Raw genomic sequence first — 25,635 nt, 5'->3', positions numbered from 1 at the left:
CCATTCCTTAAAGGATTTGTGAAAGTAATTGAAAAATTACAAGTTGATTCGTGTATAAGAACTTACTCCGGTTGAAACGGATGACTTTTCGGGTCACACTTTTTACTATTTTATCAGATTTTTCTTGCGAGTGGTTACACAAGGCATTTGGAAATACCAGGGAATATAAAATCATTATCCTCCTAATACTCCCAGCTAAGTAAGTCCTCTGGGAAGGTTGCTATATGTATACCGCATACCAGTGATTGAAAATCCTATTCTATTCTGGCGTTTTTTCGTTTTGTCATCATGAGCAGAGCCATAGCATAAAAATGTGTAAAAATGTATTGCTTTGTACTCCGTTGGGCGTTTTTGGGCATTTCGGCACAATTCGAGGTAATATTAAAGTCATTTCGGGATAACTTCTAGATTTTTAAAGGATTATTGCTGAATGGTATCAAGGAATATATAGGTGGCATTTTGAATGATCTCGAGAATATGTTGGGTTATATTTCGGCCTAAATTTGGGATATTTTAGGGATCACTTCAGGGTGATTTGGGGGTATTTTCGGAGTGATTTTGGGGACTATCTTGTGGTTCTCTTTCAGTAATTTGGGTGTCACTCGGGATGATTTTTGGAACTCATTTCGGGGTATATTTTATTTCGGGGTGCCATGTATAGATTTTGAAGTCACTAAGAGGCCAATTCAGGGCCGTTTCCGAACGATTTTAAGGACTATATTGAGGTCCTTTCAGGGTTCTTTGGGCATCACTTCGGGATTCCAACTGACATTTAAATAATCCTGAAATGAGCCCAAAATATCACCCAAAATAATGTCGAGATGACCCCGAAATAACGCAAGGCTACGTTAAAGATGACTCTTCTAGTGCGATTTTATGAACCTGATTCTGGAGAAGATACAATTAAATAACAAATCCAAACGGCGATGCTGTAATCCTACCATAGCTGTCCTGATATATGACGAGGAGATATGGATGCTGCCAATAATAGAAGAAGGTGCTCATATTATAAAAAAAATTGCTTTTGGACCGATGAGGTCTAATGATTAAATGAAGTCCTGTTACTAATTATCTAAAATATAATAATTTAAGTGTTAGAAAGGCAGAGACAATCACCTGCCGTACATAAAATCACGATTTGAAACATTTTTTACACTTAGAGTTTTTCAATTACTTTTCCAATTCCTCTAAGTAATGGGAATTTCCAATTACTTTTGGGATTCCTTGTAATATAATTGGAAAATTTTCAATTATATTTTAAATGCCTTTCGAAAGTATTGCGACAGAAATTACGTTTGCGTAAAGTATATATTTTTTTAATTAAAAACAAACATTTTTTTTGTACTCGAGCCTCAACAAGGAAGGCTAAGTTCGGGCGTAACCGAACATTACATACTCAGCTGCCAAATTACAGCTTACAAAACTGCCTTCTTTTAAAAGTGGACGGTGCCAAAATTTCACTAATTTTCTATTCTGCGTCATACGGTCAACCCACCTACCAAGTTTCATCGCTTTATCCGTCTTTGGTAATGAATTATTGCACTTTTTCGGTTTTTCGAAATTTTCGATATCGAAAAAGTGGGCGATTTCGTTCATTTTAAATAGCGATCTGAGATGAGTGCCCAGGAACTTACATACCACATTTCATGAAGATACCTCAAAATTGACTCAAGTTATCGTGTTCACGGACAGACGGACGGACGGACATGGATTTCTTCTTTCGCCCAGATCATTTTGATATATAGAAGTTTATATCTATCTCGATTAGTTTATGCCGTTACGGGGTACCGTTGTGCGAACAAAATTAATATACTCTGTGAGCTCTTCTCCGCTGAGTATAAAAATTTCACATCACTTCAAGAAGGTTTTATTTACCTTGTCTTTATTTTGCCTAAAAGGGATTTAATTAAATTCGAGAAAGGTTTGATTTGACTTGAAGAAAGTTTTATTTTACTTAAAAAGGGTTTTATTTTTATTTCAAAAAGTATTATTTGATTGAAAAAGGTTCAAATTGTGAAATTGCTTTACATGACCATCCAAACGTTAACATTGGTCAGCCCACGTAAACTGAGATTGAAAAACGTGGTTTGTGCAAAATCAAAAAAAAAAAAAAAAACAAGTAAGGAAGGCTAAGTTCGGGTGTAACCGAACATTACATACTCAGCTGAGAGCTCTGGAGACAAAATAAGGGAAAATCGCCATGTAAGAAAATTAACCTAGGGTCACCCTGGAATGTGTTTGTATGACATGTGTATCAAATGGAAGGTATTATAGAGTTTTTTTAGAGAGAGTGGGCCTTTTCGAGATATCGCCATAAAGGTGGACCAGGGATGACTCTAGAATATGTTTGTACGATATGGGTATCAAATGAAGGGTGTTAATCAGTATTTTAAAAGGGCGTGGGCCTTAGTTCTATATGTGGACGCCTTTTCGAGATATCGCCATAAAGGTGGACCAGGGATGACTCTAGAATATGTTTGTACGATATATGTATCAAATTAAATGTATTAATGAGGGTTTTAAAAGGGAGTGGTGGTAGTTGTATATGTGAAGGCGTTTTCATTTTCGAGATATCGACCAAAATGTGGACCAGGGTGACCCAGAACATCATCTGTCGGGTACCGCTAATTTATTTATATATGTCATACCACGAACAGTAGTCCTGCCAAGATTCCAAGGGGTTTTGATTTCGCCCCGCAGAACATTTTCATTTTCTTCTACTTAATATGGGAGGTGTCACAACCTTTTTGCAAAGTTTTTTCTAAAGTTATATTTTCGTCAATAAACCAAACCAATTACCATGTTTTATACCTTTTTTCGTATTTGGTATGGCATTATTGCATCTTTTTCATTATTCGTAATTTTCGATATCAAAAAAGTAGGCGTGGTCATAGCCGGATTTCGGCCATTTTTTATACCAATACAAAGTGAGTTCAGATAAGTACGTTAACTGAGTTTAGTAAAGATATATCGATTTTTGCTCAAGCTATCGTGTTAACGGCCGAGCGGGAGGAACGACGGTCAACTGTGTACAAAAGCTGGGCATGGCTTCAACCGATTTCGCCCTTTTTCATAGAAAACAGTTATCGTCCTAGGATCTAACACACTACCAAATTTCACGAGGATTGGTAAATTTTTGTTCGACTTATGGCATTAAAAGTATCCTAGACAAATCAAATGAAAAAGGGCGGAGCCACGCCCATTTTGAAATTTTCTTTTATTTTTGTATTTTGTTGCATCATATCATGACTGGAGTTGAATGTTGACATAAGTTACTTATATACTGAAAAGATATTAAATTTTTTGTTAAAAATTTACTTAAAAACAAATTTTTTTAAAAGTGGGCGTGGTCGTTCTCCGATTTTGCTAATTTTCATTAAGCATACATATAGTAATAGTAGTAACTTTCCTGCCAAATTTCATTATTATATCTTCAACGACTGCCAAATTACAGCTTGCAAAATTTTTAAATTACCTTCTTTTAAAAGTGGGCTGTGCCACGCCCCTTGTCCAAAATTTTACTAATTTTCTATTCTGCGTCATAAGTTCAACTCACCTACCAAGTTTCGTCGCTTTAGCTGTCTTTTGTAATGAATTATCGCACTTTTTCGGTTTTTCGAAATTTTCGATATCGAAAAAGTGGGCGTGGTTATAGTCCGATATTGTTCATTTTAAATAGCGATCTGAAATGAGTGCCCAGGAACCTACATACCAAATTTCATCAAGATACCTCAAAATTTACTCAAGTTATCGTGTTAACGGACGGACGGACGGACGGACATGGCTCAATCAAATTTATTTTCGATCCTGATGATTTTGATATATGGAAGTCTATATCTATCTCGATTCCTTTATACCTGTACAACCAACCGTTATCCAATCAACTGAGTATAAAAAGTGATTTGTGCAAAATCAAAAAAAAAAACAAAAACTATTTCTAAGAAATTTTGACACGCACTTCATTTAGGTGGATGCCCTTTTTTGGATATTTTGTTTAGACTGTAATCCATCTTGAAGATTTATGTAGGGGGACCGCCAACGTGCGTTTTTTATATCTACTTTGTCGCTATGAAGTAATTTCAGTTTAAAAAACAATTTTAAATTAATGATTTCACAATAAAATTAATATTAGTAGCTAAAAAAATGTATTTATTGAAAAAAAAGTTAATGAATATTTTCCACAAATTAATTTCTTTCTGATAAAGTAAATAAGTTTATTACGCTTATCATTTGCAGTTATTGAAATACGAAACTACTAAATGCAGCAACAAAAAAATACAACGACAACAAAAACTCAAGCCAACAGCTGTATAAACAAACAAGAACGTGCTTAAAACAACAACAAATGCAGCCAACAATTGAAAACGCAAGCAAAGGGCGTGGGCAATACTGGCAAAGCACTAAATTAGACACGCCGGAACTGGAATGAAATCAAATTACTAAAAAAATAAGCCATAAACTTCACGCTCAACAGAGAATAAGCACGCGCCAAAGAGGAAAAGGGAAATACTAGTAACCAAAAAATAAAAACAAAAAAAAAAAAAATAAAAATAAACAAGATTTTTAGATTAACAAAAAATTAAAGCAAAAAAAACCGTCTTGAGCAAACAAGCAAACAATTTCAATATCAATTCGAGATTTTTGTTTGTGCTACGTGCCACGCAGCGTGATTTTTTGATTACAAAGTTTCACACACTGCAGCAAAGTAAACAATACCGTTAAATAGTAACTAAGTCCCTACAAAGAAAAGAAATATCAACAGAAAACTTAATTACAGCGATAGAAATACTAAAAAAAAGAAGCGTGAAAAAAAGAATTTACACAACACTGAAGAAAATTCGTTGTAATTGAACTTGAAATGCCTACAGAATGTGAACATACGATCAACAACACGCAACAACAAATCGTGTCGCAGACGGAGCAGCAACAGCAACAGCAACAACAAGAAAACGAGCAATTATTGCCAACTGCAGAAAATTTACAAGCAAATAGCGGTGAAAAGGAAACAGGTGGGGCAGTACAACGTGAATTTACGTATGACGATATGGAGGCCAAAGAGTTAAATGACAGTAAAATGTCAACATCACAGACATCAACAACATCGCAAACGTCAACAACGTCATCAACAAATGGCCATAATGGCGGCAACAACACAAATGGTGTTTGTAAGAAAACGGTAAGTTGCGCAGATTTGTATGACTTCCTGTTAAAATATATTTACTTTATTTCATCACCACACACTCTCAGCTACCAAAATTGCCTGAAATATTCTAAAAAAATCAAGAATTTTTTCAAATTTTTGTTTTCTGGACAAAAGTTGAAAATTTTGTTATAAGCTTTATAATTCAAACCGGTTTCTATTGCATCTTTAAGCTTGCTTGAAAATAATTCTTAGAACTCTTGAGATCCGTTTTGAAACATGAAATGCTCACGAAGTGATAATTTGTCAGTGCCGAACAATCCCGAATTGCTCCCGATGTGGCACAGAAATAAACCAGGGGCCTACTCTGTATTGCGATGCGAAAGGCAGTGCGATGCGAAAATAAATTGCGATGCGAAAGGTAATTGGAACTCTGTAGCGCTATCGCATCGCTAACAATGTCGCTTTTTTATTTTTCGCTATTTTTTTGCTTGAGTATGCATCACTGACCAAACTCAAAGAAAAAGAACAAAAGAAACAAGGCGATTACAATTTCGGCAAACGATTAATTTTTGTTGAACAAATTAAAAAAAGGATTCTGTAGCATTATGGAACGATTTAAATGAAGAAAGGATTGATTTAAATGAAGAAATCCTCCCAGTTCAGAAATTGAACTGGAAGAAGTGAACGTGATAAATACAGAAAACGTGGAAAATCATAGAATGGGAAATATTGCTAGTTTCACATGATTTCAAATAGAAATGCTTTATAAAAAAGTGGTTTCGATTTAATTGTTATTTATTTATGTATTTTAAGTCCATTAGGATTACAAATTGTTGCTTTTGTGTTTGTTTTGTTTTTTGAGTTGTCCTATATATTTTTAAATGAATATAAAGATATCAATTTATAAAATCATCAATTAATACTTACATATTTGAACAATGCGAATGCCTATTACTTGTAGCAAGAAAAATGCGAAAATGAATGCTGTTTGACATTCGTTTTCGCTTTACAGAGTGCCGGCAATACGAAAAGGGAGAAAAATTGCGAATGGGCAAAATGTGAATGCGAAAGTCAAAATATACATGCGAATGTCAAGATACAGAGTACCGATTTTGCGATTTCGCGTATTTTTTCTTTCGCATCGCAATACAGAGTAGGCCCCCAGAAGAGGTAGCAAACTGCACCCGGATTGATAACCAAAACAATTTTTATATGAATTTAAAATAGTCGCAGAGATATTTCGTACAAGGTCCCAAACGTATACAATCTGAATCCGAAATACAAACCCAATTCGCAGAAAGTACTCCCCCGAAAGAAACTCTATTCGCTCCACCAATGTTCCCTAATGGATCCATCTTCCGAAGGATCTTTAAAATTTTCTGATTACGCCCATTAATAGCACCCCATTACACCCTGCAATGCCAATTATTAACACGACTAAATGTGTTACCTCTTACAGTGATGGTTTCAGTGATAGATTAGCATTGCGGTAGTCGTCTGAAGTGTTGTTTAGTAACTTACTACAGAAGGCGTTTGATAGGTACACATATTTACCAGGCGGGGCTCTGCCTACCACAGATTCCCAGTTGAAAGGAAGAGGTGCGATGAAATAAGGACTTCATGAATATCCGTGAGAAGACTTTGGTTTTCAATTACCGAGTCTTGGTATTACCTTACTAGTACAGCCAGTAGACGATGTCCTGCTCAAACATTAGTTATGTTTTAAAATAATTTTAAAAACTCCTATTACTCGGTCCTCCTTTTCCGTTCCTCTTTCATATCTTCTCCTTCTACATGGTTCTCTCTTATTTTGGCTAATATCTCTCTCTTCCTTTTTCAATCTCTCACATATCTTCTTCTTTTCCTTGGTCTATGCCTCCCCTTCGCCTTCCCTTTTTATTCCCTTTTCCTCTTTACGTTGTCCATCTATTTCAAGTAAATCGCACCACAACAAATTTTTTTCGAGAGACTAGTCCCTTTACCGTTTTCCCGATGAAAGGTTGTACATATTATTGCCAATGTTAAGCTACTTATGTACCAAATATCAGAAATTTGCCCCATAACGAAATTTTTTCGAATATGTCGATCACTGGTCTGTTTGCCGGAAAAATGTATTCTACATACTAAGCTAGGCTGAAAATTGTCCCGCCAGAACTTTGATTTACTTACGTATTTGAAATACATTTTAATAAGTTTCATAACTAACTCTTCTTCTCTTTCCGTTCGCTATTTCATCTCTAATCCTACTTGGTCTTCCATTCCCTCTTCATCACTAATTATTCTCATATTTCTGCTCTTTCTCCCTTTCTCTAATTCTATCCTTAGACCTGTCTTCTCTGTTATTATCTCTTGTCAGTACTCATTCATCTTCTTTTCCCGTCTTTACACCACTGCTCCTCGGTCGCTCGGGGGAGAACCCTTATATCTCCGCCGTGCACGTAGAGCCAAAAACTGCCCAGAAGGACCTTGACACACCCACCAGTGCTATCGCATCAACATCTGCTTAGCTGACTCGATATCCACCAGCCCAGAAGCGAGTGCCCAGCGAAATTCCAAAGTGTCTGGTAGCCACGTTCAGTTCTCAAATGTCTGCTCTGCTAGGGTAGTCTCTGCGCCCTGGCACAAAATTAATTTTTTATACTCAGTTGAGCAGAGCTCACAGAGTATATTAACTTTGATTGGATAACGGTTGGTTATACAGGTATAAAGGAATCGAGATAGATATAGACTTCCATATATCAAAATCATCAGTATCGAAAAAAAATTTGATTGAGCCATGTCCGTCCGTCCGTCCGTCCGTCCGTCCGTCTGTCCGTTAACACGATAACTTGAGTAAATTTTGAGGTATCTTGATGAAATTTGGTATGTAGATTCTTGGGCACTCATCTCAGATGGCTATTTAAAATGAACGATATCGGACCATAACCACGCCCACTTTTTCGATATCGAAAATTTCGAAAAACCGAAAAAATGCGATAATTCATTGCCAAAGGAGGTTAAAGCGATGAAACTTGGTAGATGGGTTGACGTTATGCCGGAGAATAGAAAATTAGCAAGATTTTGGACAATGGGCGTGGCACCGCCCACTTTTACAAGAAGGTAATTTAAAAGTTTTGCAAGCTGTAATTTGGCAGTCGTTGAAGATATCATGATGAAATTTGGCAGGAACGTTATTACTATTACTATATATGTGCTAAATACAAATTAGCAAAATTGGATGAAGAACACGTCCACTTTAAAAAAAAAAAATTTTTTAATTCAAATTTTAACAAAAAATTTAATATCTTTACTGTATATAAGTAAATTAAGTCAAAATTCAACTCCAGTAATGATATGATGCAACAAAATACACAAATAAAAGAAAATTTCAAAATGGGCGTGGCTCCGCCCATTTTCATTTAGTTTGTCTAGAATACTTTTAATGCCATAAGTCGAACAAAAATTTACCAATCCTTCTCAAATTTAGTAGGGGCATAGATTCTATGACGGTAACTGTTCTCAGTGAAAATGGGCGAAATCGGTGGAAGCCACGCCCAGTTTTTATACACAGTCCACCGTCTGTCCTTCCGCTCGGCCGTTAACACAATAACTTGAGCAAAAACCGATATATCTTTACTAAACTTAGCCCACGTACTTATCTGCTATAAAAAATGGCCGAAATCCGACCATAACCACGCCCACTTTATCGATATCGAAAATTACGAAAAATGAAAAAAATGCCGTAATTTTATACCAATACGAAAAAAGGGATGAAACATGGTAACTGGATTGGTTTATTGACGCAAAATATAACTTTGGAAAAAACTTTGTAAAATGGGTGTGACACCTACCATATTAAGTAGAAGAAAATGAAAAAGTTCTACAAGGCGAAATCAACAGCCCTTGGAATCTTGGCAGGAATACTGTTAGTGGTATTGCATATATAAATAAATTATCAGTACCCGACAGATGATTTTCTGGATCACCTGGTCCACATTTTGGTCGATATCGCGAGAACGCCTTCACATATACATCTAAGGGTCACTCGCTTTTAAAACCCTCATTAATACCTTTAATTTGATATCCATATCGTACAAACACATTCTAGAGTCACCCCTGGCCCACCCTAATGGCGATATCTCGAAAAGGCGTCCACCTATAGACCTAATGTCCACTCCCTCTTAAAATGCTCAGTAACACCTTTCGTTTGATACACATATCGTACAAACATTCTAGAGTCACCCATGGCCCACCCTAATGGCGATATCTCGAAAAGGCGTCCACCTATAGACCTAATGCCCACTCCCTCTTAAAATGCTCAGTAACACCTTTCGTTTGATACCCATATCGTACAAACATTCTAGAGTCACCCTTGGTCCACCTTTATGGCGATATCTCGAAAAGGCGTCCACCTATAGAACTAATGCCCACTCCCTCTTAAAATGCTCAGTAACACCTTTCGTTTGATACCCATATCGTACAAACATTCTAGAGTCACCCATGGCCCACCCTAATGGCGATATCTCTAAAAGGCGTCCACCTATAGACCTAATGCCCACTCCCTCTTAAAATGCTCAGTAACACCTTTTGTTTGATTCCCATATCGTACAAACATTCTAGAGTCACCCTTGGTCCACCTTTATGGCGATATCTCGAAAAGGCGTCCACCTATAGAACTAAGGATTACTCCCTTTTAAAATACTCATTACCACCTTTCATTTGATACCCATATCGTACAAACACATTCTAGAGTCACCCCTGGCCCACCCTAATGGCGATATCTCGAAAAGGCGTCCACCTATAGACCTAATGCCTACTCCCTCTTAAAATGCTCAGTAACACCTTTCGTTTGATACCCATATCGTACAAACATTCTAGAGTCACCCCTGGCCCACCCTAATGGCGATATCTCGAAAAGGCGTCCACCTATAGACCTAATGCCCAATCCCTCTTAAAATGCTCAGTAACACCTTTCGCTTGATACCCATATCGTACAAACACATTCTAGAGTCACCCCTGGCCCACCCTAATGACGATATCTCGAAAAGGCGTCCACCTATAGACCTCTTGCCCACTCCCTCTTAAAATGCTCAGTAACACCTTTCGTTTGATACCCATATCGTACAAACATTCTAGAGTCACCCTTGGTCTACCTTTATGGCGATATCTCGAAAAGGCGTCCACCTATAGAACTAAGGAATACTCCATTTTAAAATACTCATTACCATCTTTCATTTGATACCCATATCATACAAACCAGGCATGCTTAACGAACGAAACGATATCATTTCGTTACGATAATCAACGTTAATAAACGAAACGAAGTCATTTCGTTTCGTTTATTAACGTTAAGAACGACAAATTAACGTTAATTTGACGATCTTAACGTTAATAAACGAAACGAAGTGACTTCGTTTCGTTTATTAGCGTTGATTATCGTAACGAAATGATATCGTTTCGTTCGTTAAGCATGCCTGATACAAACACATTCTAGAGTCACCCCTGGCCCACCCTAATGGCGACATTTCGAAAAGGCGTCCACCTATAGACCTAATGCCCACTCCCTCTTAAAATGCTCAGTAACACTTTTCGTTTGATACCCATATCGTACAAACACATTCTAGAGTCACCCCTGGCCCACCCTAATGACGATATCTCGAAAAGGCGTCCACCTATAGACCTCATGCCCACTCCCTCTTAAAATGCTCAGTAACACCTTTCATTTGATTCCCATATCGTACAAACACATTCTAGAGACACCCCTGGTCCACCTTTATGGCGATATCTCGAAACGGCGTCCACCTATGGAACTAAGGATCACTCCTTTTCAAAATGCTCATTAACAGCTTTCATTTGATACCCATATCGTACAAACATATTCTGGAGTCACCCCTGGTCCACCTTTATGGCGATTTCTCGAAAAGGCGTTCACCTATAGAACTAAAGCTCATTCCCTTTTAAAATACTCATTACCACCTTTCATTTGATACCCATATCGTACAAACACATTCTAGAGTCACCCCTGGTCCACCTTAATGGCGATATCTCTAAAAGGCGTCCACCGATAGACCTAAGGCCCACTCCCTCTTAAAATGCTCAGTAACACCTTTCATTTGATACCCATATCGTACAAACAAATTCTAGAGTCAGCCCTGGTCCACCTTTATGGCGATATCCCTAAATGGCGTCCATCCATAGAACTATGGCCTACTCTCTCTTAAAATACTCTTTAATACCTTCCATTTGATACACATGTCATACAACCACATTCCAGGGTTACCCTAGGTTCATTTTCCTACATGGTGATTTTCCTTATTTTGTCTCCATAGCTCTCAACTGAGTATGTAATGTTCGGTTACACCCGAACTTAGCCTTCCTTACTTGTTTTTCTTAAAAATTAGTTCAACGCCACTTCTTGTGAGGTCAAACAATCCTCAAATCCTCAAACAATCCTCAGTTATAAAGATGGGTAGCATCCCAACTTCAGCATCCTTAAAAGCTATGACCTCCCCCTGAGGACGCTGGAGTGATCTACCAGCCTATATTTCGAGCTGACACCGAGCTCCTGGCAGAATATCCCCCCAAATCCAGCTTGGAGCTGTCTATGGGGAAATAAGTGGTGATTTTAGCAACATGCATAAATGCCAGCAAACAGTAGTTTGTCCGACTAGAGATTAGGTTGATGCCGGCCAGAATACATGTATTCCCCTTCTCGAATCCTTTTTGCTGCCCGGCCTACGGCCATCGTACCCACACTGTCAATCGGTTACAGATTAAGCATTTCTTTTAATGCCAGTATAGGTTTTGTGAGAAGTGCACCGGTCATTCATCATTGCGAAAACGTCAAATATGTATACATATGTACTTACATACAAATTAGAGTTTGAAGTATAAATTGTGGTTTGTGTATTGAAAATAGTAATTTTAAATTGTAAAATAATTTCCGTTCCCTTTAATTGAGTATTAAAGTGACTATGTTTTATTTCGAAACACATATATATAAAGAAAAACCTGACGAAGAAGAACGCAGAGATTTTTAAACCCTGAAGAAGACCACAATAAACGGTCGAAACGTCGGCAATAAAATAATAAAGGCGTTTTTCTGATTATTTTGACTGGAAACCCGATTAAAGAAAATTATACATAAAAACAAAACAGTCGGTAGTATCAACATTCATCATTGCCATTTGCTTTACCGGTTTAAGCCTGCTGCGGCAAAAGCCATTAGTGCTGACCACCAAACCAGAATTTCAAAGAAGTAAATCGGCTTGATTGAATTATTGGCGAACGGAGTACAAGGCAATCAAATCACTCCTAGACCAGTCCTCTACATTAAATACCACGACAGCTTGCTGTCAAGAATAAACCCAAGATACATTACCCCGTCAGACGCCACTAGCGGTACTCCTCCAATTAGGGATGGGTGGTCAAATCACTGGTGACGAAGAAATCTGTTAGCCGTTCTCTAGCTAATTTCAACCTATCCGTAAACACCTCCTTAATTATCGTAATCAAAAACTTATTAAAACTGTTGGAAGTTTACTAATCTTTAATTCCAGCGCTAAGCTCCGCTGAATACAGTTAGACCTCCCTATTTTCTTATGATGTCCGGCTTGGTATACATTTTGAATAACACAGGCCGACAAAATTTAACCAACGTTCAGACCCAGAAACCAGACTATATATTTCCGAAGGTTTATGATGCGCTTAATCCAAATCTCAGATTTGTTCTATCATCTCCGGCTTTCGAGATATCCTGACCTAAAAGTGCAAAAAACACCGTTTTTGCACATATTTGAGGTTATGTAGCCTTGCAGATGTTTTCGTTCGGAGATACGTGGGGGTTGGTGGATTAGGAGTTAAGTTGGTTAGCCCACTTGTGGTGTGAGATATTTAGGTAAATAAGACTTATTTTAAGAAAAATTTCGCGAAAACCAGAGCTGATAGAGCAATTTTGAGGCCAGATTTTGATTCATCGTATCAAAATACTTCGAAAATATATAGCCCGGTTTCTGGGTGTGAGATGCTGTCGCCTTTGTGATTGATGATGGTAAGGGCGCTTGATGTGCCTTCCTCATTTTAGCCCTTCCAAGCCCTTTCCATAAAAGGCGTAAGTGTCATATTACGTCAAAACATTTCACCAAATCAGGAGACAGGCATCAATTCCAAGTGGTTTTGACTTATACGTATCTACATATGTACATACATATTTTGTTGAAATTTGTTGCATATTTACATCAATATTCATCATTTCATTTAAGCTGTTCGCCACAAGCCATAATTATTAATATAATTAACTATGAATTATTAGCAAATAGTTGTAAGCATTCAATAACAAAATAAAACCACAAATATCTCTACTTAATTTACATAATAGACAAACGAGATACTAGATTATATGAGTAACCGCTGACAGATAGCAGCTTAAATACGAGCATTTCCTGCCTTAGGCATATTTGTAACAATAATACAAAATCAATATTGATACTGTTTGCAAGAGCTGCATAAAAAAGGAAACACCACAAAATGTCTTTAACAGCATTTCTTAAGCACTGATATCTGCAAACACCGGTAATGCATCAAGGCTAAACTCATACTTACACTTAACTTACTATGTATATAAATATGTGTAGTGAGTGCTAAGTAACTGCTCCAGCTGAACAGAAGAAAAGCACTCAAAAAGTCAATAAACCACATTAAAACGGTACGTTGAGACGCCTTCACTTCGACCAACAACGGAACGACCAACTGACATTTTAACTGCAGCCATTAACACAACTATATGTGCATATATCAACTAGTGATGCTACGAAAGTGAGTTTACCGAAAGCGGAAACAAAACTGGATTATACTGTAACGAATGTTGGGAATTTCTGATAATTATGCACCTTTGCTAATGTTCAGTCGCTGAACTGTCGAATAATGGGCTTTATTTAGACTACTTTGGGAGTAGTACTTCACAACTAATAGCGTGTTTAAATCAAACTGGTTAGTTATTCCTCAACTTGTGCTGCTTTCATACTCTCTGTTGCCTCGTTCGCATATTTCTCCTTAGGTTCAGACTTTTCGCGATACATGGAACAGTTGTATCGCATACTTGGCTATTTAGCTATATGCGTGTGTATGTGTCAGTAACAACTTCTGTTCTTAGCTGATTACTACATATGTGTATGTGAGACAATCTCTTTGCTTTAAACTGCTGATTATGTATGTGGAACGGTCGGCGAACGAGTTAGTCTTAACTGTCGGGGATCACCAAATCACCTCAAAGGATTCCTTAAAATACTTAGGAGTGCACATTGACTCTAAGTTAGCTTTCAAAGAGCACTTCAGAGCGGTGGGGGAGAAAATTACCAAAGTTAATGGATCACTTATGCGAATAATGCCTAACATTGGTGGTCCGAGCGAAGCTACACGTCAGCTATTGTCCACAGTAACCAGCTCAATAATACTATACGCAGCACCAGTGTGGTATGGATCTAAACAGAGCCATCAAAAATATATATTAGCAGCGTACCGACTTGCTTCTTTAAGAATAGCAAGTGCTTATGGGACGGTGTCCGACGACGCGATCCTGGTTCTAACCCGGAAAATCCCAGTGGACTTACTGGCAAGCGAAATGGCCGATCTGTATAACACTAATATCGAGCGACCATCTGAAGAAGACAAGAAAAGAGCAAGGACACAAACAATAGCAAGAACGGTGGGAGGCCTCGAGTAAAGGGCGTTGGACTTTCACACTAGTTTGGAACGTAGCTCAATGGAATGAGCGGAAGCACGGCGAACTGAACTACCATCTCACGCAGATAATGAGTGGACATGGCGGTTTCAAAGAGTATTTATGGAAGCGTAGGATAGAGGAAGATCTTCATTGCCCAATGTGTACCACGGAGTTAGAAAACGCAGAACACGTCATGTTCCACTGCCCCCGTTTCCACGAAGAAAGACTCACCTTGCATGGAGTCTTTGGGGAGGAACCTACCACGAGAAATTTAGTATCACATATGTGCGACAGGAAAGAGTGCTGGACTTCAGTGAGCAAAATGGCATTTATAGTAATGGCACGCCTGATGGATGCTGAGAAGGAGCGCAGAGAAATGCGCATGCGAAGCAGTGGCGATTAAATGAACACTCAGAGCAAATAGCGGGAACCTGGACGCAGGGACAACAGTAGGCTCTTAAAAAATGAGAAATATGGAACGCCACCCTGAAGTAATGCGAAAGTGGTGCCGGGGTGGGCGACGGTTCCAGAACGGGGCTGTTTTTTAGTCTACGGACACACGGTTGCGGCGACGGCAGCAATTATGGTGCATTAGGCATTTTTCAGCCTCCCTACAAAAAAAAAAAAAAATGTATGTGGAATATTCTTCGTCGCATTCTATGTAAGTGTGGCTGATTGTATTAATATGTACATGTACATAAGTGTGGCTGCTTGCTTTTTTTGTTGTTGTGGTTATTTACTAACAGCATAGTGATGCTAATATTCGCCACAATACAAATGTAGCTCATTTAAAGTAGCTCATATCTCTGAAGAGAGAAGACTTAAGGCTTACGATGTACATACTGACTGGACACTGCCTTCAGGCGTCACATGCTTATGAGTTAGGCCGCGTCATTAACGGCAAGTGTGGGAAGTGTGAGCTGCAGGAAGAAACGATTAGGCACGTTCTGTGTTCGTGTCCTGCGCTCGCCAGGTCAAGGCTTCACCTATTAGGGGTGCGACGCAAATTTGCCAGATTTGGAGGCCGAAATAAAGCTGGGTCCTTGAAAACTGCTAGTATTTGCGAAGAGGACGGAGCTATTCTATAACATATGTCCTGGCACCCGATTGGGGTTCTTCCGTTTGGTCGTCAAATAATTCTGGTAACACTATGGACACATTCAGTCTATGTGAGGTCTTTATTGACCGGGCAGTTCAACTTAACCTAACCTTGCCCGTGAGTTAAACCCAAGACCTTCAGTGTGAAAGGCGGAGCATGCTACCACAACACCACGGTCCCCGCCCCAAAATAGTCAACCACATTTAGAGAAACCCACATTCAAGTTTATATAAAAACAATTAAGGAAGGCTAAGTTCGTGTGTAACATTAATGTAATTGCATACTCAGCTGAGAGTTTTGGAGAAAAAAAGGGAAAATCACCATGTAGGAAAGTGAACTTAGGGTAACCCTGGAATGTGTTTGTATGACATGGGTATCAAATGGAAGGTATTAAAGAGTATTTGAAAAGAGAGTGGGCCATAGTTCTCTAGGTGGACGCCATTTCGGGATATCGCCATAAAGGTGGACCAGGGGTGACTCTACAATGCGTTTGTACGATATGGGTATCAAATGAAATGGGCTAATGATTATTTAAAATGGTGTGGGCCTTAGTTCTATAGGTGGACGCCTTTTCGAGATATGCCCATAAAAGTGGGCCAGGGGTGTTTGTATGATATGGGTATCAAATTAAAGGTATTAATGAGGGTTTTAAAAGGAATCGGCCCTTAGGTTTATATGTGAAGGCGTTTTCGAGATATCGACCTAAATTTGGACCAGGGTGACCCAGAACATCATCTGTCGGGTACCGCTAATTTATTTATATATGTAATACCACGAACATTATTCCTGCCAAGATTCCGAGGGCTTTTGATTTCGCCCTGCAGAACTGTTTCATTTTCTTATACTTAATTTGGTAGGTGTGACACCCATTTTATAAAGTTTTCTCTAAAGTTATATTTTGCGTCAATAAACCAATCCAATTACCATGTTTCATCCCTTTTTTCGTATTTGGTATAGAATTATGGCATTTTTTTTCATTTTTCGTAATTTTCGATAGCGAAAAAGTGGGCGTGGTCATAGTCGGATTTCGGTATAAATACCACGATAAAGCGAGTTCAGATATGTACGTAAACTAAGTTTAGTCGATTTTTGCTCAAGTTATCGTTTTAACGGCCGAGCGGAAGGACAGACAGCCGGCTGGGTATAAAAACTGGGCGTGGCTTCAACCGATTTCGCCCATTTTCACAGAAAACAGTTATCGTCATAGAATCTATGCCACTGCCAAATTTCACAAGGATTGGTAAATTTTTGTTCGACTTATCGCATTAAAAGTATTGCAGACAAATAAATGAAAAAGGGCGGAGCCACGCCCATTTTGAAATTTTCTTTTATTTTTGTCTTTTGTTGCACCATATCATTACTGGGGTTGAGTGTTGACATAATTTACTTATATACTGTAAAGATATTAAATTTTTTGTTAAAATTTGACTTAAAAATTTTTTTTTTAAAGTGGGCGTGTTCGTCATCCGATTTTGCTATTTTTTATTGAGTACATATATAGTAATAGGAGTAACGTTCTTGCTAAATTTCATCATGATATCTTCAACGTCTGCCAAATTACAGCTTGCAAAAGTTTTAAACTACCTTCTTTCAAAAGTGGGCGGTGTCGCGCCCATTATCCAAAATTTTACTAATTTTCTATTCTGCGTCATAAGGTCAACCCACCTACCAAGCTTCATCGCTTCATTCGTCTTTGGTAATGAATTATCGCACTTTTTCGGTTTTTCGAATTTTCCGATATCGAAAAAGTGGGCGTGGTTATGGTCCGATTTCGTTCATTTTAAATAGCGATCTGAGATGAGTGTCCAAGAACCTACATACCAAATTTTATCAAGATATCTCAAAATTGGCTCAAGTTATCGTGTTAACGGACAGACGGACGGACGGACATGGCTCAATCAAATTTTTTTTTCGATACTGATGAGTTTGATATATGGAGGTCAATATCTATCTCGATTCCTTTATACCTGTATAACCAACCGTTATCCAATCAAAGTTAGAATACCCTGTGTACAAGTACAGCTGGGTATAAAAAGACTTAAAATGCTTTACTTGGTTTTCAAAGGGTTAAAGTTCATATGCTACGTCTCAAGTAGTTAAACAAACAGTGGGGAACACATATAATTTAGACGATAAACCCTCGCCTCAATTGTCTTGTTATTGCGTAGAATATTGAATAAATGAATGAATTATTGCTTGAGTGATGCATTGAGCATGTGAGTAAATGCTTGAGCGCCCGTCGAGGCGCACTTGAAGGGTGACAATAGGACAAGCGTTTGTGGCTAAATTGAGAAGGTAAGTTTAAAGCTGCTGGTGGTTAAGGTAGTAGAACATTAATATCAACGTTACCACGTGCTGGTGAACTTTTATGAACATAAGCATAGATAGATAATAATGCAATAAGTAGACGGCGGCGTAGCGTTGTTGTCATTTTGAACCCTACAACACGTTTTGCTAATAAAAAAATGCAAATTATAACAAATGAAATTCCGCAACACCTACGCAAAACCCTCAGCACACATAGAAGCATACAGAGGCGCTAGTTGGTTGGCTACTGGCGACAGGCTGGTGCCATTTTTTTTTTGTGCACTCCCTGCTGAGACCAGACAGCATTGATTATGTGGATACAAATTTATTTTGTTACTGAATTAAAAAAAAAAAAAAACATTTAAATGCTCATTTTTGCAATAAATTTAAATTAATTAAACAATTTATTTATTATTCGTATTAAATTAAAATTTCTTTTGCTCTCTATTTTCTATTTGCAGTCCATAATATCGCCAGACCCCACCCCTTATGTGACTAAAGCGCGCGTTACACGTCCCACACCGCCGCCACCGCCCTACAATCCGATGCAATTTGTACAGATCAAACCATGTAATCTCTATCAGACAGCACAGGAGCAGCTTAAGAAGGCTGAAGAAGTGAAAAAGATTAAGGAGATTAAGAAGGAGGATCCCGAAGATTGGCAGAATGTAAGTAATTTTGCTTCTAGAAAAATTTGTATGCGCTTATCCCAGATAAATGATTTTACCTCTCACAAGAATGTTGATTATAGCAGCGAGAAAGCTCAGACGACACAATAGAGACGTAAAAAAAAAATGTAAGGCGCGATAACCTCCGAAGAGATCTAAGGCCGAGCTTCTCTTCCAATTTGCGTCGTGCTCCTCTTGATTTTTCCCTACAAATTGGCCGGACGGGACCTACATGTTTTATGCCGACTCCGAACGGCATCTGCAAGGCAGATGAGTTTTCACTGAGAGCTTTTCATGGCAGAAATACAATCGGAGCGCTTGCCAGACACTGCCGAGGGGCGACCCCGCTTAGAAAAATTTTCTTCTAATTGAAAAATCTTATTTCTAAAATAATAATACGGTGTGATAGGCGGAGCACGCTACCATCACACCACGGTGGCCGCCAACAATAGAGACGTATTTCAATAAAATCTTCATTAAATCTGTGGCTTCCCGGTATAGCCGAAAAAGTCACTTTTTCTCGAAATTGAGTTAGTGCGCGATTCGATATTTCCAGAAAATATCAATGCAATCAAACGATTGCACGATCTAGTATATTTGAAAAACTTTAAGGCTGGTATTCTCGAAAACAGCTGTAAGTGACTTTTTAAGTTATGCCGGGAAGCCACAAAAATAACTCTGGCTGAAGCATGGCTCTTATTTGTCGGAGAGGAATTTTAGGTATTGTTCAACTCACACTCAACGAATTCTTAAGAAGTAGTTCAAGTCGTTTCAAGATTGATTGTTTAGTCAGTGGAGCGAGTTCAAAACATATAAGGCGTTCCAATGAACAATATATCTGTGGATCATGATCAAGTCTCGATGGAACGATCCGGATCAGTACTATAAGAGCACTCAACTAATCTATATGCATACTAGGGTGCCTGTTATTTTCACACTTTTTTTCGAGTAACGTTCCATAAAATTTCAGTTAAAAAGTTAAAACAAATTATCAAACTAATAACAAGTACATATTATAATTTCTTTAAACCATGCCACAAATGCGACATATTTTCCATAAAAATTGTATAGGATTTTGCACTTTAAAAAATCTTAACAAAAGGTTCGGCAGTTTCAACACGCCCAAAAATGTCGGGAGAGTTGCCCAAAGAAGCGTTTGAAACTAAATAACTATCGTTGCTAGGCTGGTATTGAAAATTTTAATTCTGTCAGGAGCTTTTGCACAAAGCAATTGCACATTATATTGTGGTTCTAGTATTTTTCAAAATATTCAATATAGTTTATCTGTGGTAAAAACCCTAGGGATCCTTTGGAACGCGCATTCCGACTACTTTTATTTCACAGCGAAACCAATCGAAAACCAGGACATCTTAACAAAGAGGGCGATCCTATCTGCCATCGCCAAACTCTTCGACCCGTTAGGCTGGCTTGCTCCAGTTATCATCGTAGCTAAGATATTAATGCAGAACATTTGGCTGGAGGGGACGGATTGGGATGAACCGGTATCCGCAATCACTTTAGATCGGTGGAAAACTTTTATGCAGGAGTACCTCGGTGGGTGCACTTCACACCAACCAACGATATCGAAATTCACGGCTTCTGTGACGCGTCCGAAAAAGCCTACGCGGCTACGGTTTACGCGCGAGCTAAGATCCACGATAGGATCTACGTTAGCCTACTCATGGCAAAAACAAGGGTGGCACCAGTAAAAACAGTTTCACTACCAAGATTGGAGTTATGCGGTGCTGTCTTGCTGGCTGAGACTTTGGAAAATGTGATGGAGAACCTGCACTTAGGCACATTTAACATTCACCTATGGACAGACTCGACCATCGTCCTAGCATGGATTCGGAAACCCCCGTGTTCCTGGTCAACATTTGTAGCTCACAGGGTGACAAAAATCGTGGAGAAGGTAGGAACGAAAGCATGGCATCATGTCGAGTCCGCATCAAATCCAGCGGACTTAGCCAGCAGAGGACTTCCAGCCACGGACCTAGTCGACAACTCTTTGTGGTGGCAGGGACCTTCTTGGCTGCAAGAAGGCAAAGCGAAATGGCCATCTCAGGGCGAACAGGAGTACCACACAAACATCGAAGAAAAACGAGTGCAAGTGCATGTAGCAACGAACATCAACAATAGCGAGGATATTCTTGATCGGTTTTCCGATCTATCAAGGGCATTGCGGGTAATCTCCTACGTTATAAGATTCGCCAATAGAACCCATCCAAAAACTAAAACGTCCTTTAAAGCAGAGTCGCACCAGATTTCGCCTGACGGCTCGAATGACCAAATGATTGCGGGGGGAATGTGGCACCCGTGTCGTGGGGCGCGATCGCACGCAAATAAAAGAAATAGAAAAGAGAAGAATTATTACCGATTAGTTACAATTTATTTATAAACGATAAATATTTTACAATAATGGTTTATACAAGTGAAGCACTCACAAACTTCCTGGACGTCAGGAAGTTTAATTAATTTCACAATATAAATAGCAATTCCGAGTGAATATGCCGTAGTGCAGTTAGGAAGAAATTAATCGAATTACCAAATGCACTTAACACGTTCAAATGTATGCCAGTGATTAATTGCAAATAGCAAGTTAAAAATTAAAATTTAAGTGACAATGGCAAGAAGTTTAATTATACGAAATAAGTTCACTTGGCAGTTCACAATTTAGAACACAGTTTAAATTTTACGATGTACACTCGAAAAAAAAGTTAGGAAACTCACCTGGGGCTGGCTGCTGGCTCGTTGACGTTCCAAAATAGAAAGAAGGATCAAAACCGCGAACAAGTCCGCGGCACCTGCCGATAGCTAACTTTCGTTGAGGTTTTCCCCTTCAAGGTTAGCTTTCGGCTGGTGTTAGCCGTTACCGGTAATAATAATAAATAAATAACTAATGTGCGTGTTAGGGTGGTCCGAAATATTTAGGCTGGTGGCCTAAACAATCTGTTATGATTTAAAATTAATATAATGTAATTACTTTATGGCCTTAATAATTTGTTTTCAGACTGTAAGTAAAAATGTATGGGTTGTCGAGTAGAAATAATTCGTTAAATATCAGATGCCGTAGTGCATGTGTCAAAAAACTTTCCACTAAAAACCAAATCAACAGACCCACCCTGTTCATCCGAAATTGATTCAGATGGATATCAGTATCAAAGTGTTGTTGCATATGATTGTAAATTTCTATGGGGATCTGGATCACTGTCAATTGGAACGTGGCGTTCAATGAACAGTGTTCCAGATATCGATAAAAATTTAACATGCAAATGCAACAACAAATTGATCGATATGGATCACATTGTTGTAGCATTTGCATGTTAAATTCATATCCGTATCTGGATCGCGCTTCATTGGAACGCAGCAATAGTTGCTTATGCTTCCTAATAGGTTCGACACATAAGATTTTTGATGCTGCATCGTGTGCTGAGAGTAGATTGCATGTATTTGCATGGGAAGCGAGAAATAGGCATATAAGGTACGAAAAATGTTGTATTTGTTTGCCTTACGTATATTTTATGGCGTTTGTTTTCAGGTTGTATTCATTTCAAAAGGCATACTTTTCTGCTATAATTTTTTGAAATCAATTTCCACAAAGTTAATAAAAAAATAAACATAATAATACCTTCATATGAACTTAAGGAAAATTAATAACTTTGCGCGCTGTAACCCATTGATTTTAATGCTCACGAATTGCGGTGTTTACGATCCAATTTTTTTGGGTGTGCATAATTTAAAATTTACCAACAAAACTCGCATTAGCTGATGAAAAACGTTTTGTGTAATGTTTGCTAATATCGACTAATATTGTGTTATTACGCGCAGTAATGCATTTGGGGAACTCTATTTCTTTTAAATGTTTGCTTTTTATACCATTCATGAAAGTGGAATGATATATTAAGTTTGACACGAATCTCTAAATTGTAAGTTCTTAAAGGAGAAGAGATTGAGTTGATTTAGAGTTGATTGAGAGTTGATTTAGCCATGTCCGTTTGTCTGTCTGTTTGAGCGCAAATAAGTCCCTCAATTTTTGAGATATCTTGATGAAATTTGCTGAACTGATATATTTAGTAGTCCGATTGATCATTTCTTAGAACCGATCGGATCGGACCACTAAAGCATATATTCTCCATACAACCGATATTTCAAAAAGAGGGTTTTTTTAGTCATTTAGTTTAGTTTATTCGGTCTGTGATCAATAATCTTACAGACTAGGTACAAATATATTAAGACTAAGTACTTAGAACAAAAAACTTAAAAAAAACTGCTTAGGAAGTAAAATTAAATTAAAAAGGAAATATGAAAATTTCATAAAGTAGTTAAATGAATGAATGACTTGAAAGCATTTCTCGACATGGAGAAATCAATATTTTGACTCTTAGAGTGCTTATTAAGTTCCGACAGAGCACGGATGGGATTGAATTGGAAATAATTGGCTCTACAAGCACGCAAATAAAAAGGTGAAAAGGAGCGAAGGCATCTACTATGTAGGTACATTAAACGTACAAACAGGAGAGGGCCAAGAATACTTCTTTGAGAAACCCCTGATGTGGCGACAAACGGACGAGACTTACAGCTTTCGATTTTGCCACACAGGAGTCTATTCGTCAAATAAGATTTCAACCAACATAAAAAACTGAGTGGAAGCCAAGTTTATGAATTAAGATCTGATGAGAGACTTTATCGAACACCCTTGAGAAGTCGGTATATATGATATCAACCTGAGACCTTGAAGGCCGAGATACAGAAATCAGAGAACGTGATGAAAGAGATTAGTAACAGTTGAGCGTTGAGCGACGAAGCCATGTTAGTGGGGCTCAACAAGGCTCTTGGTCATTTGAACAGCTAGAAGATTGAAACTCCATTGGATAATTCAATATAAGGCATACATTGTTGTTGTTAAGAGTATATATATAATTTATATCCCATAAACTGATTGTTCAAATTTTATGAATTTTTGAAATTTCAACACATTTTTGCTCAGCTCCATTCATGAAAGGTATTAGATCTTCTGCACAGACAGTCCCGTACTTACTTGTTGTTTTTGCTTTTGCTAAACTCGAATACTCGTAACTATTTGTTTGTTGTGGCAAAATTACGATAAATAACGTAAATAATAGAATTGAATTGAAAGGCAGCCGACACACGTTAAATAAAAAACGTAGTACCAACTTTCAATCATAAAAACCAAGTCGTGACAAATTTTTGAAAATAGGAAAAAAATACGCACAAAAATGGCGATAAAAGGCGGCAATTTGTTAAACTGAGTTAAGTTTCTCTTTTTTTTTTTGGTTTTTGTTTCATTGGAATTTGTCACATTAAACATTGGCATAAAAACACACAGCAACTACTGTTATCGCTATCGAAATTTGGTCAACTCACTTAAATAACAGCAGCGCAGCAAAAACAACAACAATATTACATAACACTCAACACTGGCGCTTTTGTGCTAAATGCTTTGAATTGCAATTGTGAGTGAGCGAGTGTGTGTTTTGCATGTTGTTGGTGCAGAATAAAATATTCAATTCAGGTATCAAAAACTCGTAAATATCATTTATTACCCGAAGTCGTATTTGTAGTTGTACTAGTTCCAATTTTATATACAGTAGCGCGCATGAAAGCAGCAGTGGCTGTTTCTATCAAATTTCGTCTACCGTTTTTCATTTTCAAAAATTGAAAAAAAACGTGCATAAATTTTGTAAATGACATCATCAAATCTATCTCAAAAACGTTTTCGAAAATTCGAAAAAAATCTACGCATTTTTCGAACTTTTTCAGAGTTTTCTCAATTCTTTTGATAATGCAGTGTTGTAGGCCAATAAATTTAAGTCAAGGAACAAGTTATAGGTCTCTACACTGAAAGAAAAAGACTGGTAAAATCAACAGAAATACGGGTCAATTCAACCGAAATGTTTGTCAATTTTTATCCATCGCAACAGGATGTTGAATCAACTGCGCACAAATCGTTGATTCGTAATTGACCGTTTTAGTAGTCAAATGAACAAGTTGCGACAGCTTTGTACAAAAGTACCTATGTTGCGGCATTTGCAAGGCAGATGAGTTTTCACTGAGATCATGGCAGAAATACACTCGGAGTGCTTGCCGAACAGTGCCGAAGGGCGACCCCGCTTAGGAAAATTTTCTTCTAATTGAAAAACCTTATTTCTAAAATTTTTATGTTTTTGGGTTTTGGGGAGTGTTTTGGTCGAAAAATTTACACTTTCGTCATTTTTTTTTGCAGGCTCGAAAATTATTTTTTTTTGGTATGCGTAGTGGAACTTTTTTTCCTGAGCCCAAATCTTATCGAAAAATCGATGGCGCGATATCGGTTAACTTTCGTCCATACAAATCGACCCAGGTTAATGTGCATATATATAGTACACTGCATACATAAGTACAAAGTAGAGAGCGCAGTGATCGTAAAATTGTCTTTGAAATTTGCTCATGTATTGACTGTTGATCGCTGTTGAAATTACCAGTGAGATCAGTTGCGTTAACAAAAAAATCAGTTAGATTTATTAGGAATCTGTCAAGTTTACAGAATTTTGTTAACTTTAGAGCGACAATTTCTCTTCTGTTGAAATGACTAAACTAATTTGTTCGCTTGACAAAGAACTCGGTCGAATTAACCATAATTCGATCAATTTCACCGAATCTACGTTAAGTCAAGAACAACAGAACCGATTTGTTGATTTTACTAGCGCCATTTTTTCAG

At 37.9% G+C, this 25,635-nt stretch overlaps 1 protein-coding gene across 17 annotated transcripts in view; it reads left to right on the top strand.

Annotated features, from left to right (window-relative positions):
• The window catches only part of smash (smallish), a 483,421-nt gene that overhangs the window by 386,977 nt on the left and 70,809 nt on the right, over window positions 1-25,635 (top strand). For all 17 annotated transcript variants that reach the window (XM_067791824.1, XM_067791791.1, XM_067791784.1 and 14 more), the window contains 2 exons: window positions 4,237-5,176; window positions 18,711-18,917. In XM_067791824.1, the coding sequence (XP_067647925.1) occupies window positions 4,859-5,176; window positions 18,711-18,917 (525 nt within the window). In that variant the 5' untranslated portion in view covers window positions 4,237-4,858. The remainder of the gene's footprint in view (window positions 1-4,236; window positions 5,177-18,710; window positions 18,918-25,635) is intronic.

The sequence above is a fragment of the Eurosta solidaginis genome, chromosome 1 (assembly GCF_040869045.1).
Source record: "Eurosta solidaginis isolate ZX-2024a chromosome 1, ASM4086904v1, whole genome shotgun sequence".
NCBI lineage: Eukaryota > Metazoa > Arthropoda > Insecta > Diptera > Tephritidae > Eurosta > Eurosta solidaginis.
This window is presented reverse-complemented; position numbering and strand designations above follow the sequence as displayed.